General features: G+C 38.6%; 1 protein-coding gene across 1 annotated transcript in view; it reads left to right on the top strand.

Moving 5' to 3' along the window:
• The window catches only part of UNC5C (unc-5 netrin receptor C), a 397,961-nt gene that overhangs the window by 351,022 nt on the left and 27,583 nt on the right, over positions 1–19,356 (top strand). Inside the window, exons 8-12 of the mRNA XM_059922449.1 lie at positions 1,478–1,534; positions 3,538–3,729; positions 4,734–5,078; positions 7,927–8,014; positions 18,191–18,359. Coding sequence (XP_059778432.1) covers positions 1,478–1,534; positions 3,538–3,729; positions 4,734–5,078; positions 7,927–8,014; positions 18,191–18,359 — 851 coding nt within the window. The remainder of the gene's footprint in view (positions 1–1,477; positions 1,535–3,537; positions 3,730–4,733; positions 5,079–7,926; positions 8,015–18,190; positions 18,360–19,356) is intronic.

Below are 19,356 nucleotides of genomic sequence, written 5' to 3'. Positions count from 1 at the left end.
TATTACCAGGCAGAAGTGTTTAAAAATGAAAATCAAACCTAATACATGGACTCAGACAACTGGAATAGGAATATAATGTTTATAAAACTGAGTAGGAGGTTGCAATCATCGCTCTAAAATAAAGCATTAAAAATTAATTGAGAGCAAACCTGTCTGTGCTACAGCAAACCTCTCTTTCATTAAGGTAGCACTGCATGTTTCTCCTGAATTAGTTCCCCAAAATAGGTAAATAGCTTGTAAGAACTGCGTGTTCAGCAAATTACGGAAGATCTACATAAGGCACGATTTAGAGTTACCTTTAGTGTTAGAGCATTAGAGACCTTTAATTTTGAACCAATTAATTGTGATTCTTGCAGTTTCTCTACATTTTTTTGCCCTTGAGTATTACTCAGAAAGTTTAATTCACATGGTTCTTATTCATCTTCATTCTATTAATCCAAATGGTGCTGTGTCATTTGATGAATTCATATGTTACAGAATGTTAAATATTAGGAAACTGTGGGTGCTAGCTATGTGATACTTTAAATTTTTCCACACATTTTCATTTCAAAAAGTTTACGTTCCACATTTTAAAAATGTTTTCTCCCAATCTTCTACTTCACATTATTGCTATTATTGATTGTTATTATCATCAATCATCATCATCATCATCAATCAGTTTCCTCCTTGGAATACACTAAAAAGAAAGAAGAATAAAACCGCTAGTGTTATTTCTGCATTTACTGTTTGGATGGGGTTTTTATTTTGCCCAATTCACCCTATTCCTCTGAAGCCCTAAAATAAACACCCTTATAACCTCTAGGCCCTATTGATTTTTGAATGATTTCAAGTAAAAAGCAATCCAGTTTCCATTGCATTGACAAACTGCTCAGTCCCTGGGCAAAACCTATTGGATTCCTATTAAATGGAGGGGCAAGAAACAACTGAAAATCCAAAAGGTAGATTTGAGATGGAAGGAGGAGAGGTGGTCTTGCTCAGCTCTGTAAATGGGTATTTAACCTTTGACCAATGACGACAGGCCTTCTTTAGTTCTATTAGACCAAGAGCAAGCTGTTATGATTAAATAAAAGAGGAAAAAACTGTTCAGACCCTTACTGAATATGTCCTGGGAATTAAGGCATATGGCAGGGGTAAGGAAAAAAGATTTTCCTTATGCTAATGACCCTTGATGTCTGAAATAAATTAGATCCATTAGAGTTTATGCTCAATAAAAGGAAGACTTTAAGCGCTCCAAAGTTAGTGACTCGAGACCAGTTTTGGCTCTGAAATTCAATCTGCCTACTTATTAATTCTTAGTGAGGCTCCAGAGCAGACAGGAGATGCAAAATCATAATTCTGTACTGAACCAGAATTTTAAAGGACCCAGGTTTCTTCTCCTTTTATTTTAATTAAACCATTTTTCATGCTTCTCATTTTGTTTCCCTCATTAATTTGATTTTGTTCCCATTTTTGTTTCATTTTTCTGTTTCTTTTCAAGGTTTCATTTATCCTATTTCAACTGAGCAGAGAACCCAGAATGAATATGGATTTTCTTGTAAGTTTGATGTTTGGTTTTTATGTTGCTGAATAATCGTTTAACGTTATTGCCCCCAATTCAAGTTTACCTTTCTTTGGATCACAGATGTGCACACAGGAAATAGGCGCCTAATATATTCTAACATGAAAAACAAATTAGATTTTCACTGCTGAAAAGAAGAAAGGGTCATTTCAAGCCTCTGCCAGCTTTAAAATCTATCTACCATTCAAAGCTTAAGTCCCAGTAGCTGACAAAACATATCATGAAATATGTGGATCTAAATAAAGGGCAGAGTTCGAATGCTAAAAAGAAAAGGGTTGAGAAAATGCAGATCTGTTGATTTAGAAATCATGAATATTGAATAAGTAATTACAGCCTGGTAAAGTAAAACATTAAGGATTTAGAGGCACTTTCTGACCAGAGTTCAGAATGCTGCTGTAGGGCCTCAAATGAAACCCAGCAGCAAAGTGAAGTCAGCACTTGGAAAGTAGTCCCCACACAACCAGGAGGGCTTGGTATGTCACTGGTTTCCTGAAAAGATCCGCCCATATTGTCTTGATTGAGGCTTGAGCAGGTATTATAGAAACTTTGGGAAAGACAGTTGTTTAAAAAAGAAGGGATTCTTTTACATACAGTTCATTTAAACACAAAATCCTAGAAGAGATGGAGCGATTTCCCATAGGGAATTCTTTTTTACTGTTAGTGTGTTGAAGATACGTGACATGAGAGTGTGGGTGATCACGTGGGCCGCTGGCAATCAAAATGAGGAGTCATTTCATCGCATAAACCACGTGGCTGTGAGTCTTAGGAGAGAGTAGTGGTTCCGTGACTTTTAGGAAGCCATGGGACCTACAAACCTGAAAATTCTCTTCCTGCAAAATGCACATGTATAAAATTGAGCATAAAAAGGTTGTTCTTGACCATCTGAAGTACCAGTTTAATCACCTTTCACAGTGACGGGAACAGCTTGGGTTAATTTTGCTGACAGTTTTTGTGGGTCACAGAAAACTAAAAATAGAGACTTAAAGATGTCTAAGGGATTCAGGAAAGGTTTAATTTTATTGGTTTGTTGTCTTTAAATTGTCAGCTTTTATCACCATTTGCCATTGGATCAGAGCATGTTCTATTGCCACTAAGGCAACATGCAACATTTATAGGATTTTTCTTCTTGCCTTACCCAGAGACAGACCTCCCAGCTGACCTCACACCATGTTAATCAAATGCTTAATGGCCTTTTTGGGGGTAGGCTGACCTTTCTGATCGCTGAACCAGGCCTTTATCTTACTCGGTACACCATAGAGCTGTATTTTATTCCAGTAATGAGTAGCTCAAATGTAAATCTCTTGACAAGAAACCGTGAGAAGCTCCGGGTTCTCAGAGGTAATACTGAATCTGTAGCAAAAGCCTGGAGTTATCAGCGTTAACCTGTGCTCCCCAGATCTGGGTCTCCTGAAAGTACACCTTTCAAACCCAACATGTTTGCTCCCAATGTTTGCTTTGCTTAGTTCCACTGTTCCCACCCACCCCTTCACTGATTTAGGGGCAAGTGAGAAGAGTGCCGTGGAAGGTAATTTGCGACTTGGAATGGTACTTAGAAAAATATTCTGGTTCAATAAATATACAGATTCAGAACATGCCAGATGTTTCTAACAGAGTGTTTATGTTTATAAAGAACTATAAGAGAATTCAAAGCTGCCTTCCAAACTTTTCCACCTGAAATTAGTAATAAACTTTTTTTTCCTGTGGGTTGAGATGGTTTTAGCTCCAGTTTCTTCTTATGCCTTGTAATAAGTGGTCTGTTATGTTGCCCAATTTAAGATAGATTAGTGAGTGGATAGATGCAGAGTGAGAAAGAAAAAGAAATCAGAGATAATTTTCCACCGAAAGACCACAGTTTTATATAGCTTTGAAATTCACCTATAAAAAAGGCAATAAATGTCTAAACAAATTATAGCAATACGTATGTGTACTGTGGGAAATTTCTCTAACCATTTAATTCAATGTTTCCTTCTCCCCTTTAGCTGCTCCTGATTCAGACGACGTTGCTCTGTATGTTGGCGTTGTGATCGCTGTGATAGTTTGCCTGGCCATTTCTGTAGTTGTGGCCCTCTTTGTGTATCGGAAGAATCACCGTGACTTTGAGTCTGATATTATTGACTCTTCTGCACTCAATGGAGGCTTTCAGCCTGTGAACATCAAGGCAGCAAGGCAAGGTCAGTTGACATTGCACTTCACACTTGGACTAATGCATGTAAGCAGCCTCCCTGTGTGTCTTCAGAATCAGTGACATCACCAGGTTGGAATGCAGTCACATCAGCTGGAATGTAAACTCCATGAAGACAGAGATTTTTGTCTGTTTTGTTGATTATAACAAATTAGAGTTGACAAGGTGCACAGATCTTTTTTTTTTTTTTCCTTCTCTAACAGGTTTCTCTGTCATACTTTTTTTTTTTTTTTAAATTATTTATTTACTTTTGGCCGCGTTGGGTCTTCGTTGCTGCACGCAGGCTTTCTCTAGTTGTGACGAGCGGGGGCTACTCTTCATAGCGGTGCGCGGGCTTCTCGTTGCGGTGGCTTCTCTTGTTGCGGAGCACGGGCTCTAGGCGCACGGGCTCTAGAGCGCAGGCTCAGTAGTTGTGGCGCACGGGCTTAGTTGTTCCGCGGCATGTGGGATCTTCCTGGACCAGGGCTTGAACCCATGTCCCCTGCATTGGCAGGTGGATTCTTAATAACTGCGCCACCAGGGAAGCCCTCTCTGTCCTACTTTTAAACTTTTATTTGAAGAGTACACAGATTGGTTGATTGATTTTTTGAGTTTCCTTTTTTTTCCTTTTGACAAGACATCTTGTATTGCTATGAATACAGTGGTCTACAGATGAACCCAAATCCAGTATAGACAAGAGAAGCTATTACCTAGTCAGCTAGTGAGGATCACTGCCTACGAATCCAATTTGTTGAAATAACTAAGTACCATAGACACAATAAGTAGACTTCAAGGCAAAATACAGAATGAACTTGTCTGTTTATTTGTAGCCAGTAATAAAACAGATCCTAGTTATCTAATTGCCCTGTTCTCAGCAGAATTTTAGAGTCTATCCAGTGCTAATATTTGTTGACTTGCTTTGCTGTTGGCTCAGAAAGTGTCGGGGGGCGTCTGGCTAGTGTAGGTTGCCTGAATGAAGAATGCAAATGGACGTTCCTTTTCCTTCTGACTCAGATCTCCTGGCAGTACCCCCAGACCTCACGTCAGCTGCAGCCATGTACAGAGGACCCGTTTATGCCTTGCATGATGTTTCGGACAAAATCCCAATGACCAACTCTCCAATTCTGGATCCACTGCCTAACCTGAAAATCAAAGTGTACAATACCTCAGGTGCTGTCACACCCCAAGATGACCTCTCTGAGTTTGCATCAAAGCTGTCCCCTCAGATGACCCAATCCTTGTTGGAGAATGAGGCCCTCAACCTGAAGAATCAGAGTCTAGCAAGGCAGACGGACCCATCCTGCACTGCGTTTGGCACCTTCAACTCCCTCGGCGGTCACCTTATCATTCCCAATTCAGGTAATTCTTAAAGGTCTTTACATTGCAGAGACAGAGCTTGAAAACTTATTCTTGTGCCAGAATCTTTATTATTTGTTTTCATGAGGCCTGAGAAGTTAAATGTATCCTGTCTAACCCAAATCTACTTTCAGTGTAAACCAGACATTACCTCCGTCAAAATCAGCAAAACCGTTTTATCTTTCTCCAACCAACTCTGAAAACACTTCCTCTAGAAATATTACACTCACAGCTTTCTGCTGAGGCATAATTTAGAACTGTCATTGACCTTCTTTCTAATAGCGCTTCAGAAGGCGACATTAAGCCAGAAGCCCCCACTGTTGTCATCACACTTTAAAAGGACAAATTAATTAGAAAACATATCAGTTGGTTCAGTTCCAATTTCCTACAGGAAGCAGTACTTCAGAATACGAATTTTTAGATGATCAGAGGACATGATAATAGACATCAGATCTTCATTTGTTAACTCTTTATTACACAGTCTTCAGGCTCAAGGTATTTATAAGGTACTCACTCCAACCTCTGATATATCTACCAAGAATCACAGCTTTGTCACGTATCTTTTTGTAGTATTACTCAGCTTTCAGTTTGTTTAGTTATCTGCTTCTAGAGCATAAGCCCCATAACGCTTTTAAATAGTGAACTGAAGGTAGTGACTCATAATGTTTGATTAAACTTTGGTATTCATTAATCAGTAGTAGTAATGGGTTGGGAACTATCAGTTATGAGAGGGTTTAATGGATTCCTCTGTAAATGTACAGTAGCTCTTTTGGATCAGACAGATTATTTTGTGAACACAGTAAAAAGAAACAGTTTGATTGAACTAAGGTTTACATGTAGCATAAGAAGAGAATATAATGTGTAAACAGCCATAGAGCCAAGTAATATACAGAACCAGTTGGTCTTCACGTCTGAATATGAACTTGTCTTTGACTCTTCCTCTCATTCAGTCCCCCATTTCAGCACCTTGGCAATTTTTCACCCCATATCTTCAAAAGTATATTTTAATAAATTGAAATATTTAATGGAATATCATTTTTCCTTTTTTAAAATATATTTTACATAGCTGAGATCACACATTACATAAAGTGCTTTTATTCAAATTTTTCTCATTCTCATGCTATTGCATGCTTTTTAAAATCATGATTTTAAATATATTTTTAATAGTCAACCAAATGAGTAGATCAAAATATACTCTATTGTTCTTTCATTGTTTAAACATTATATTATTCCCAAGACAGTTTTATTTTTTCAGGATATCCACTGGATTCTACCTCTCCTTTGCATTTCTACATCTGTCACTTTTTCACATATGAATTATTATAAAGTCTTCTTAAGTGGAAAGGAGGGAGCTAGCATGTTTTAAATATGTTCTGGGCATCGGTGATCTACATGCATTATTTTATTTAATACAGTAATGGTAGTTACCTGATATGTGTCAGGCCTTATTCTTGCTACTTTACATCCATAGTCTGTTTCAGCCCCGTAACAAACATAAAGGTACATTTCATTGTTCCCACTGGAAAAAATAAAAATACTGAGGCTTGGGTGCCTCATGTGTGGTCCTCCTGCTTCCACTCTGTGCCTCACCAAACCATCCTGACATGAGCGTGACATTCCACTTCCCACAGCACCCCAAGGCTCATGTTACTTGTCTTCTCAAGAAGGCCATGCCTCAACACTTTCAACCAGATATACAAAGGCTTTGAATAACTATACCTCTTTAACTGTCTGTCCTTTACTCTTGAGACTTTCCAACGTGGTTGGGCAGATTCCTTATTGTCTTGTGCTCATATGGCGTATTCCATCCCCTTGCTAGTTAAATAAGCTACTCAAAGACAAGAATGCTGTCTTTTACTTCTTGGCATTCACAGCATGCAAAATACTATCCTCACAATCATGTCTGTAAAGTTTTACTGAGTTGAAATTAACTGCATTTATTAGAATAAAATCATGGAGCTAAGTATCTTCAAGTTGCTGCCCACCGTGAATTACCCTCTGATGACACCGCAGCGGTGCAAGCCCATGATTCCTACAGTGTGGTCTACAGACCACCGTCATTGCCATCACCTGGCGATTTGTTAGAACTACAGTTTCCCCAGACCTTCTGAATAGAAACTCTGGGCGTAGGATCCAGTAATCTGTACTTTAGCAAAACCTGCAGGTGATTTTGCTGCAAGCTCAAGTTGCAAACCACTGCTATCAGCACAGTTAACTTAGAACAGAGCTCAATCCAATAGTTCTACAAAATGCACCAATTAGCAACTACGTAAAAACTTGCTTGACCTGCTGTGACGAAAACTCGCAGTTGTGTTCACTCTCTAGAGTTATGTATGATGAAAGAAGTTCTCCACCAATTATTATTCTGTTGCAGGAAAACACCGATGCTAACCAGATACTTCAGAAATAAACATTTTTTGATACTGTTGAGGTTAGCATTTCCCTGACTTTGAATCTTGTGGGGATTTTTTTTTTTTTAATTAGAAACGATCCATCATTACAGCTGTTTGAGATTTTAAGAGCAGTTGTTGGTTTTCCCCTCCTTTTACAAGGAAAACAACAGTGAAACCATCTGTCTCTTCCTTAAATAAAACAGGAGTTTAAAAATTACATCATTCCTTTAAGTAATTCCATAACGGTTCAGAGGGAGCTGTGGTAACAAATAAGGCCAATAAGGAAGGAAAGCAGGGCAGCTATGAATATTTACATGTCTTTAGAGAAAAAGCAGCAGGATTATGGCTATGTGGCCACAGAATCTCCTCATTCCTTTTCACTTGCTTCAAAGGCATTCTGTGAAGTTCCCTTTTGATTCATAGGTCTTATGTGACTGCTTTTCTCTTTTGCTATTCAGGAGTAAGCTTGCTGATTCCCGCTGGGGCCATTCCCCAAGGGAGAGTCTACGAAATGTATGTGACTGTACACAGGAAGGAAAATATGAGGTAAATATGCTTTTTCTGGTGCACTTGACTTTATCAATGTCTGACTTGGAGGAGAATGGTACATTAGAAAGAATAAACCCAACATATTTTTGTCTTTATTGCCCTGCTTCTGGCATGTCCTTTTTCACCGAGACCTGTAAAAGGTCAGTTTTTACTTCTCTTTATCTTTGAAGCTCCAGACACTTTTGCAGATCTTAAATATGGGCAGAAGGCCAGAGATCTTTTCCCAAGTGGAAATGTGGCCATATTAACTGAAAAAAATGGCCAGAAATGTGATCCATAGATTGTGCAAGAGATACAAAGAGACATCAGCTTCACGTGGCCTGGTTCAGGAATCCATCCTGTTGCCATTATAGGGTTAAAGGCCACAGAGAATTAGACAACCCCTTAATCTCTGACCTGCCATCCCCACCTCAGCCTAGCACTTTATTCTCACCTGCAGATTCTTCTTTTTGGGACTGTCTTCTAGCTTTTAAGTGTTATCGACCTCCTTCTTACGTTTAGCACGTATACAATCTATATTTCTAAATGGATCTAGGGTTGATTAAAACTAGATTGAATCTAAGGGCTGTTTTGAATGTGTCATAATCGTAAAGATGAAGTTACTTTAAGTAAAAATAAAAAGAGGAGATTCAAAGTCCTAAATTCAATTTTCAGTTTGGCTTCTAACAAATTGTTTCTGGTCTTTCTTGATTAGTTCTCACATAAAGTGTGTGTGTTAAATAGTGCTTTATAGGCCTGACTGATTAATGCTTCTAAAGTGCACTGAGATCTTAAAATAAGGGATGATGTTGATATGAAGATCCTTACATGTAATTATCATTATTTTTCCTAAGGGGAAAGGCATTGGCTCCTCTGCCCTGAGCTCTGAATGCAAAGCATGAGTGACAAATGTAGAACTAGGTTATCATTGTAAGGCATTATACCTTTTCTCTTCCCCTCCGTCATCCTCAGAAAAACATCTCTTTTTAGTCTTGTTCTTCAGTAGCTGAAAAGCTCTTCCATTATGCTCTCAGGTGGAGATGTTGGTATTTATAATCTGTAGGAGCCAGAACATTGTTTTCTTCAGGTGGTGTACTTTCACCTACACAAACACTAGCCTGTCTAAGAAAATAAGAAAAATTCCTTGAGCATTATTCATGTGCCTTAAATTTGAGCAACAGAAAATCACAAAAAGGCTTGTATTTGCTCACATCAAATATTCATTTTTCCATTCTCAATGCAAAGTAACATTCACAGGCCCTCAGAGTGCCCTTCTTTTGCAGCAGGAGAAATGAAGATTAGCAGACTCCAAGATCCCTTTATATTTTTGTTTCCTTCTTTCTTTTGTCCAGAGTCAAGGTTAGCACTGAACTAAGTACATCCATCCCTCAAGGCCTTTTGCCAACATGGACGTTTTGTTTAAACAGAAATGAGTATTGGCTTGTGCTTCATGCTGAGACGTAGTGAGGTGTTCACGGTCTCTTATTTTTCATCTGATCACCATTGTCTTTAGCTGAAGATCAAGCCTGAAGGGGCTGCTGCGGGACGTGCTGAAATTGAAAGACACGGGCACTCAGGTGCCTCCTATGATTTTTCTTCCCACAATTTAGTCAGCACCCTGACCAGGATAATTTTACACTTTGGATGAAGGAGGGAGAAAACAGGAAATTGATAAAGCCAGACACTTCTGCTTTTAGTTTCCTCTGCCTTTGACTTTAAAGAAAAGGAAACTATAAATCACTCTTGCTATGCCTACCACCTGAAGTTAGGTGCAGAGGGAATTACTCTATTCAATTTGGTGTGCATCAAAGAAGTTCTGTTTATAAAAATGTAGCTAGAGGAACCTCAAGATCTCAAAAGAAAATATGCACAGAAGACCATGAAACAAGGAACAAACAAAAGACAACTGTCTCAAATAAATGAGAAAGTCCTCTCCACTAATTTTCTGTTGTGAACTAGATACGTTTTTCTTATAAAAACACAATGACAAGAATGTTGTCTTAGGGTATAGTAATAATACAAAACATAGCTACCATATAGTCAGCATACTTTTTTTTTGACAAATGATGATAAAATATACAATACTTTTTATTATATATTTCATATAGTCAATTGATTCTCCCAGAAGGCTTTCATTGAGTTTTGTCAAACTCTTTTATGGTTATAATTCAGCCACAATTTGACAAAATCAGGCTATGAATAAATGCTTTATTACTATCTGATTTAGCAAAGAATTTCTTATGTTATTGATGAACAAAGACAGTTCTGACCTGCATGTTCATTGTTATTTTCTTTTACTTTTAAGACCAAAGTGAAACAAAGAAGATATACCTTGCAACTTCACTTGTTCGTCAATGATAGGAGTGAATTCTTTGGGTAGTCTGATGATAGTTTTCAAATACTGGAAGAATATGCTTTGCCTCAATTTTTTGGTGCTATTTACAATGTACATCTACACACACGATATACTTTTAACTGCATTAACATTTTCTTAGGTCTAGGAAGTCAACAAAACAATAAACTTTAATTTCATTTATTCCTCACTACAACTCTGCAAGTTATGATGAGCTCCACCTTTGAAGATGAAGAGACCAGGGCTCAGGGAAATTGTCACGTAGCCACGGTTTCACAGTTAGCAACTGAGGGAAGGCAGAATTCACGCCCAGGTTATCTCCCCGCAAAGCTCTTCTGCTGACATGCCGTCCCTCCTCCATAGCACCCAGTACACAAACAGAGCCTCTGCCTTCTTATTATAGTGCGTTGCGGGACACAGTTTCTTTTCATTGCTCACCAAAGACCCTTTCTAGCCTCACCTGATCTTAGAACTTCTTTCAGAGAAGACACTGTGAGGACAACAGGAGATACGTTACTTCAAGGCATTTATAGGAAAATTCCGATTGTTCTTCTCCATTTTCCCTCTCTCTGATTGCCTTTATTGCATCCAAGACTGGGTGTTTTTTCCAGCTGGATGGTATCCAGCTAGTCATCTGGTGATGTGAACTGTCTAAAGGGAGGTGTGAACTTAATTGCATGTGGCAAGTGAATGTGACAAGAGGGGGCCTTATCGTCACGGAATGTGCTCTAAGAGAAAGCACGGGATAGCAGGTGAGCAAGCTGAACGGGCTGCAGAAACGGGACGGGCTGTCTCTGACCAAACGGGGTCTGAGCTGTGAGGCTGCACTCGTGATGTCTACTTCCTCTGCTCTACACATCCCCGGAAAGGCTGCAAAGCCTCCCCCCCCCCACCCCCCGCCCCGCGGATAAAGTTCCCACAGTTAACGGCACTAACATGGACCTTTTTGCCTTGTTTCCAGCAGCAGTTTAAAAAAATGAATCTGACTCAGACTGAAATTTTGCCTTTCATCATTTCTTATTGAAAAACGAATTGAAGATATGAACGTTAATTTTTTCTTTCTCTGTGTTCTGTACTTGCCTAGCAGTTTTCTCAAGGTCTTTGAGCAGTCAAGTGCTGCAGGAATAACCGTGCTTTTAAAAGATTGATGTGGTTGGTGATGGTGTGCAGGATGAATCGGTAGAGGAAACTCCCCCCCAAAGGCTGGGGGCCCTGGTTGGCCCATGGCAATAATCAAGGTGTGCAGGGTGGAGGGAAGGAGCCAGGCCTGAGTCTGGAGAATGGAAAGAAAAATATGTCTCAGAAGAAAAAGTGTTTCACAACTGGTTAGAAGCGTGGCAAAACACAAAGGATGTATTTAGGAATCAAGCCCTGGGCACTGAGAAAATTGTGAGAGCAATACGAAGGGGTCAGAAGCAGCAACTGGTTCAAGGAGAGAAAGGACAAATTCTGATGTAGCTGTGCACGGTGTGTGCGAAAGGGGACGTAGGATTCTTGCTGGAGACGCAAATGGGAAGTCACCAGTGAGTGGATCTTTCAGGGAAAAAGTGCAGAGGCAGAAAGAAGAGGACTGGGGAAAGAACTTTGGGAAATATTCTTATTTAAGGTTTGGGTATGATGGGCAAAACTAAATAGAACGTGAAAGGATAAGGCAGATAAATAGAGTTGGCATCTAGCAAGGTGCTTAATATATAGTTGCTTCTCAATGAATATTTTTGAATGAAAGACTGAATGATTGTAATCATAATAGAAAAAGATCAAAGGTAAAAAGAGTTTCAAGATAGAGGAGTGATGGACAGAGGTATTACTAAAATTAAAGTGTAAAGAAAGAGAATGATAATTTAAAAATTATTGGATTCGTCAACTTTAGGACATTGGTTGCCTTTAGGATTTTTTTTTTTAAGGATGAAATCCCAGTAGGAAGCATTTAAGGTGTTAGTGGTGAGGCAATGAAGACTATCATCATATTTACTGAATATAAATAATAAAGTAAAATGTTAGGATAGTGGGCCAAAATGTCTTTTGTATGTAATCATATAGCAGAAAGTTTTCATTTATTTTAATGTGTTGTTTGGAACTTTGTATAATAGTAGGTGACATTATTATTTCTCAGTGAAACTCAGTGATATTATCCTTTTAGGTAGAGTCCTGAATTTCTTGTTTGAAGTAACAGCTATAAAAAGACTGAAGGTAGAGGGGGGAAGGGTGTGGAATCCAGTTATATTTAAATCTTATTCTCTCACTGTTCTCCACAGTGTTTATTTATTGAAGTCCTACTTCTAAAGAAATGATTCAAGGTGATTCTTTTCAATGGGAGGAAAATTGTTTTTAAATAAGTGGATTAAAAAATGAGAAAATAGGAAAAATAAGATTAGAAAGATAAGATAAATTCAGGTGAGCAGTTAGAATATAAAATATTTGGTGGAATTCCCAGCATATTTCTTGTTAATAGGTCATGAATTTACTATTTCAAAGCTTTCAAGAGGGAAACATGGTAGGTTATAAGATCCATGTGTCCAAAAGGGAAAAATATGCCTGGAGGAAGCTCAATTATTTCTCCTTCGGTTCCTCATAAAGAAAATTTTTTTTAATATGGTGAACAACATTTAAAAGATCAAAATAGCAGTGAGCTTCATAGGGCTACTTCTGTTAGTATCCCTCAGTGTGAGTAGATAATATAAAGCCCAGGGATAAATTCAGTAAAATAATTCCACAAGGATTCAGCAGTTCAATCCAGGGCACAATATTTAGCTGTTCAGGCTTAATCCAGGGACAGATTTTGGTCTGTCTGGGGAAATGGGGGCACGCCCTTCGGAGTGGCTTCCATAAATATTTTTTTTTTTTGCTCAATTGATCTTTTGATAGCAAGTGAGTTAGATATTCCTTGTCAGATACCTAGAGTGCAAATATTTCAAGTTGCCGGTTATACATGAAACTGTGTGCTTTAAAAGGCAGCTGAGCCTAGGGTGGGATTGTCATCCTGAGGGACCTGACAAAAGACATGTGTGTTAATAGAAGGCATCTCGTCTCTACACAGAGGTAGATGGAGAAAGATTCTTTTCAAGAAGCAGTTTTGAGCTTGCTCTAGCAAACAGATCACAGAAATTTCTCAAGGCCGTAAATCTAGATAAGCAACCCAGAATATACCACTGTGTGACAGAAACCAAATGACTTGTGTTTGGATCCTGGCTTTGCCTATGACTAGCTTTGTGGCTTGGGCAAGTGTGTTAATTTCTCTAGCTTTCAGTTTCCTCTTTTGGAAAAAAAAATGGTAATATAAATACTTATCTTGACTACCTTAACAGGTGTGCCTTGGGCAGCAAATGCAATAGTTTTTATGAAAGTTTTGTGGATTGTGCACTTATGTGTAGGAGGAGTTGTCCTCGCTGATAACGGCAAGCAAAGGATAAGAAAATCTGACAGGAAACTAAAACTCCTCTCCGAGGGCTTTGTCCTAGAGTCCTCAGAACCCATCCGACATTTACCATGATATTATCCTTGTTGGACTTTGAAAAACCATTAAAACTTTAATCATTGTTCATTACTGGATTTCTGCTTAATTGCTGTTTCTGCAGCTAATTTTTGCTTTGAGTTTGTTTCCATATCATCTGCAATTAATATTTACAGAATGTTTGCTTAAATATCTTAGAAAACACATGAGACATAATGAAGTCAAGCCCTTCTCTGCAAAAACATAAAACAGATTTTTTTATATTTATTTTATACTATTTTTGTTTTATGTATTTTAATATCCTCCCTTTACGTAAATAAAGGAAATGTGGATTTAAATGCTCTGACCTTTGGTTTCACGTAGTTAAATCTTAACCTTCCCTAAGTGGCTCCTTCCATATATGCTTGGAAATGTTTCCAATTTCAGTGCTACTTCTTTCATCTTGAAAACCCAAAAAGATTCTTATCATTATTACTTCTTTGTTTTCCATTCCCTGCTATGAATTCCACATCACCAATTCCCTATTCATTACATCCTTGCACCTCACTGGGTTAATAAATTCTTTTGACACCTACGGCCCCTTGCTTCCCTTGCTATCCCTCCTCCAAGAATGGTGCCCATCAATATTGCATGCCAGGGGAGTGCAGGTCTGACAGCACCCCAGCACAGCAGGAAGTCTTCTCCCTTCTGTTCCAACTCAGTGATGAGAAGAATCCCTCCTCCTCCTGCCTCAAGCACCGGCTGCTAACAGCAGACTGAGAGACAGATGTTTCCAATCCCCAACTCTATTGCAAGGACCACTTGAAATGGATTCCACTTTAGTCTCTTTCTTTAAAAGTTTAATGCTTGTTCTCAGGGTACACTTGTAACTAAAAGGTAAGGGTAGCGCTTAGGAAAATGCAGCCATTGCTTTTTTTTGCCCTGGTAGGAAAAGTAGAATTAAACGAGAGTATAGTTACTGCTTAAGGCAGATAGTGTAATATCAACTATGGCACAATGAAAGCAAGACTTCACTCATGTTCTAAGAGAATGAATTTCAGACTGGAACAAAGGAGGACAAATTGCGTTAAGGGGATATGAAAACCAAAAGGGGATAGTAATGAGTTCTCAAGCTGCCACTCACCTTATAATTCCAAATATAAGTACATTTCCAAGTACTTTGATAACTTTAGATTTAATAAAACTATGTTATTATTCAGTGAGAATGGAGATGATATTAAAAGACTAAAAAGAGATAATTAAAAAAATTTTTTTTCTAAATAGGAGGAAAAGAAAGTCACAGGTTGGGAGATTCTAGTGAAATTTTAGAATAAAAGAAGAAGCACTGATAGCCAAGTTTTATTAAGGGGAAAATATGCCAGATTTTAACTGAGTTCTTAGAACTGATGATAATAATCACCAAGAACTTAGGAATTTCTAAGATTTGACCTTACTTGTGACCTACCAGGTTGGCTGCCACAGTTTTGTAGATGCTGATAAATGACACAAGACTCCTGAGTCAGAGACAAAGGATACTTTATTGCTCACAGCAATAGCACTATCCAAAGTATTTCCATTTTTGTGCCAGTTTTCCAAGTTCTGAAAGGGTGATGTAAAGACAGAGGACATCTACACACTCAGTGGTTCCATTCCAGGAATATACCATTGAGTTTAGGGAACCTGAGGGTTTTATTATGGGAAGTAGACATGTCTGCCATTTGCTCCAGAGGTAAGCACTATCTTTATCTTCCAAGGAGATTGCTATACAGTTGTCTTGAAAAGACAGTCGGGACCATGCAGAAACATGAGAGATCTGTGGAGAATAGTCTTCCAACAATATTAAAAAAATAATAACAGCTTCTATCATTCATTGAGTGTTAAGTGAGGGTAAGCCATAGATAGAAGCTAACTTCTAGATTATGTAGTATTTATATTTTAACCATAGATAAAGACTAGAGGAAAATCCATTTCAAGTGACTGTGGCGATTGTAAAGGAATTTGATATGACCTTTGTAATATCCATGTGAATGAAATGGAAAGATATGAACTGGACAATGTACATTTTAATGGGTTTATGTTTGACTGAACTAAACTCAAAGTATTGATGTCAGACTAGAGAGAGGTTTCAAGTCGTGTCCTTGAAAAGGTCTCTGTCTTTGCCCTGTTCTTGTGTTACAGTGTTATCAGTGATTGGAATGAGAACATAAATGGCAGGCATATCAAATTTATGGAAGATAAAAGACTAGAAGAGATAGCCAATATATGGAGGAAAGACATAGCATTAAGAAATAGATGACCTGAAAATTTTCCTAAAACAATTAAAGTGAAATTAGATGGCTAAATATAAATTTCTCTATATAGGTTCAAAAGCCATCATTGCAACCACAGACCTATAAAGAGAGACTAAGAGCCTTTCATGTTAGGAATGCATAGTGGTTAGCTTTAACAAATTACTTAACCTTCTTGGGGCTTCACTGCCTCCTTTTATAAAGGACATGTTTAACCATGTTATCTCTTATCTTCCCATCTAATTCAATTCTGCTAAATAATATTTATAAACAATTGAGAATAATCCAAGGCAACAATTTTGTGAGGCACTGATATAACTACATATCCCAAAGCAGAGAAAACAGTAGTCCCCCTATACTGTATACCTGAGTACAGTCAGCCTTCTGTATCTGTGGGTTCTATATCTGCAGATTCAACCAACCTTGGATCAATAATATTTGGAAAAAGCAATTTTTTCCAGGAAGTTCCAAAAGTCAGAACTTGAATTTGCAGCACACTGGCAACTATTTACACAGCATTTACATTGTATTAGGTATCATAAGTAATCTAGAGATGATTTAAAGTATGTGGGAGGATGTGCATAGATTATATTCCATTTTATATAATGGTTATACAATTTTTTGGTTATAAATGGTTATAACAATTTTATAATGGTTATATAATTTTTATATAATGGTTATATGCCGTTTTATATAATACTGTGCCCTTTTATATAGGGAACTTGAACATCCAGGGATTTTGGTATCTGCCGGGGGGTCCTTGGAACCAATCTTCCATGGATACTAAGGGGTGACTCTCTTACACTCATTTCAAGATGCCTAACTCTAGGGAAGACAGTGAAACACTGACAGACATCTCTATGAAACTAAAGATAAAATTATAGGGAGAGATCAAGAAACCATGCTTTTCTAGTTGAAGTTGCAAAAATTGAGGTTTCATCTGGAAGAAGATGGCGTTTTAGAGATATCATAATAATCTCTAAGTGCTTGAGAGGCTCTTTCATGCCAAAGTGAGAGAAAGCAGGTCAGGATATGTGGAGAGAAGTGTCAGGAAGACAGATTGTATTCATTCTAAGTATTGAGTTGATAATAGATGAGTTGACCCCTCAGTAGTAGTGGACTGCAATTTTGGATGAGTTTAAAGCACTAACCACATGTCAGCATCTTGTAGAGAAGCTCTGTGCTTGTTGGCCCTGAGGGCCCTTCCTCCTCTAAAATTTTGTGAGTCCAGGATTTCTTAACTCATACTATTCTGACAACATAGTTGTATTGTTTTTGCAAAGGCATTGGTTTTGGACCCAGCACCAGTGCTTGTTAGTTGTGAGACGTGGGGCAATCCACTCAACACCTTGGGGCTACTTCCTCACATATCAACTGACAGCTTGGGTTAATTTATTCATTGGCTGTTGGTTACAATCTTATTAGGGAAAAAATAAGGCAATTAAAAAAAAACATGTAAAAATAAAGAATTTGGATCTTTGAAGTTCATTCCACCCAAATTCTCAGAGTATGAAGTATACATGTAGAGAAACATCACTTTAAATTGCTATAGAAATACAGTTCTACATTCTTTCTTGGTCACGTTTGAAAAAAAATGAATCTGCTATACTAGCCTCAATGATTCCTGAAAGTCATTTGGAAGAAGTTTAGCTCTAGGGTGTCCTTATTCTAAAGTGATATTTTTGAAGTGTTTTTCAAGTTAGGTCCTAAAAACACGATAGTATGGTAAAACTCTGTGAAACGACTGGCAAGTATTATCAGAAAAGATGCTTATGTAACTTCATAAGGACCCTGTTCCTTCTCATTCCATCCTGAAAGTATCAGTACATGAATTCAGAGGAAATTAGCAAAGGCAGACCCGTGTCTGAAGGGAGGGATCAAAGATATGCAGGCAGATTCACTATTATTAGAAAGACCTCAAGTCTTGCAAGATCAAAGTCTCGGTATAAAGTGCATGTCTTCCCATTTAATTCTGCCTCAACCCCACCACTGCCCCCTGCCCCCGACAAAACAAAGCTCCAAGAAGAAGCTATTTGTGCAACTTTAGATCTGAAATCTCGGTGAGTGCGCAGTACATAAATCGTACGGCACTTTGGTGACACAGATCTCTGCTCTCCTCCTAGGCCGCCCATGGAGGACACACAGGCGCTCCTGACCCCTGTGGTGAGCTGTGGGCCTCCAGGAGCTCTGCTGACCCGCCCTGTCATCGTCACCCTGCATCACTGCGCAGACCCCAGTACCGAGGACTGGAAGATACAGCTCAAGAGCCAGGCAGCGCAGGGACAGTGGGAGGTGAGCTTCTGCTGGGATGAGGGTAGAACCCAAGAGCCATCCATGCAGACAAGCAAGGGCAGTTATGGGAAGGCTTCTATTTTTACAGCAAAACATGAGTGGAATTTTAGCTTATACTCAAAATGAAAGAGAGAGGAAGACAAAGAGGGGAGAGGGGGAGACAGACGCTGGTTCCTGAGTGCTTTATCTACTGACGGATAGGCACCAAGAAAAAGATGGTCAAGCATTAGCTAACTCATAGGGAAAGTGTACTTAAGAGTCTTATATAAGTCCCATTTGAATATACATACTATCTTGGGAAGGGAAACTATCTATCTATATATATATATTTTTTAATTATTATTATTATTTTAATTTTCAGGTAGAGAAACATTGCACCTGGGTCAGAAAATGTTAGACACTTAACTTGCTAACAGGTCCCAGGAATATAGGTCTGAACTTAACCTGGCAAAACAGGAAGGGTGTATCCTAAGCTCCAGTACAGTGAAGAACGTCTTTGGCGTCTTGACTCTCTGTAACTGCTGCCATCAGAACTTCTTAAGGACAGTGCCTTAAACAGACCCTGTTCTTTACATCAGAACCCTGCAGTTAGCACCTGAAATGAAGTGCAAAAGGATTTGTTATATTTACCATGAAGATTTTATACCTAATACCTAAGAAAAATGATTTGCGTAGTCATTATAAAGAGAATTATCCAGTATGCATGTTGGATATATTTTGTGATTACTCACAGTATTTTTCTTTTTTTAAAATATTTATTTATTTATTTATTTATTTTGGCTGCGTTGGGTCTTCATTGCTGCGTGCGGGCTTCCTCTAGTTGCGGAGAGCGGGGGCTACTCTTCGTTGCGGTGCACAGGCTTCTCATTGCTGTGGCTTGTCTTGTTGCACAGCACGGGCTTCAGTAGTTGTGGCTCACGGGCTATAGAGCTCAGGCACAGTGGTGGTGGCCCATGGGCTTAGTTGCTCCGTGGCATGTGGGGTCTTCCTGGACCAG

Source organism: Balaenoptera ricei, chromosome 5 (genome assembly GCF_028023285.1).
Source record: "Balaenoptera ricei isolate mBalRic1 chromosome 5, mBalRic1.hap2, whole genome shotgun sequence".
Lineage (NCBI taxonomy): Eukaryota > Metazoa > Chordata > Mammalia > Artiodactyla > Balaenopteridae > Balaenoptera > Balaenoptera ricei.
Note: the sequence above shows the minus strand (reverse complement) of the source record. Positions and strands in the feature narration are given on the sequence as shown.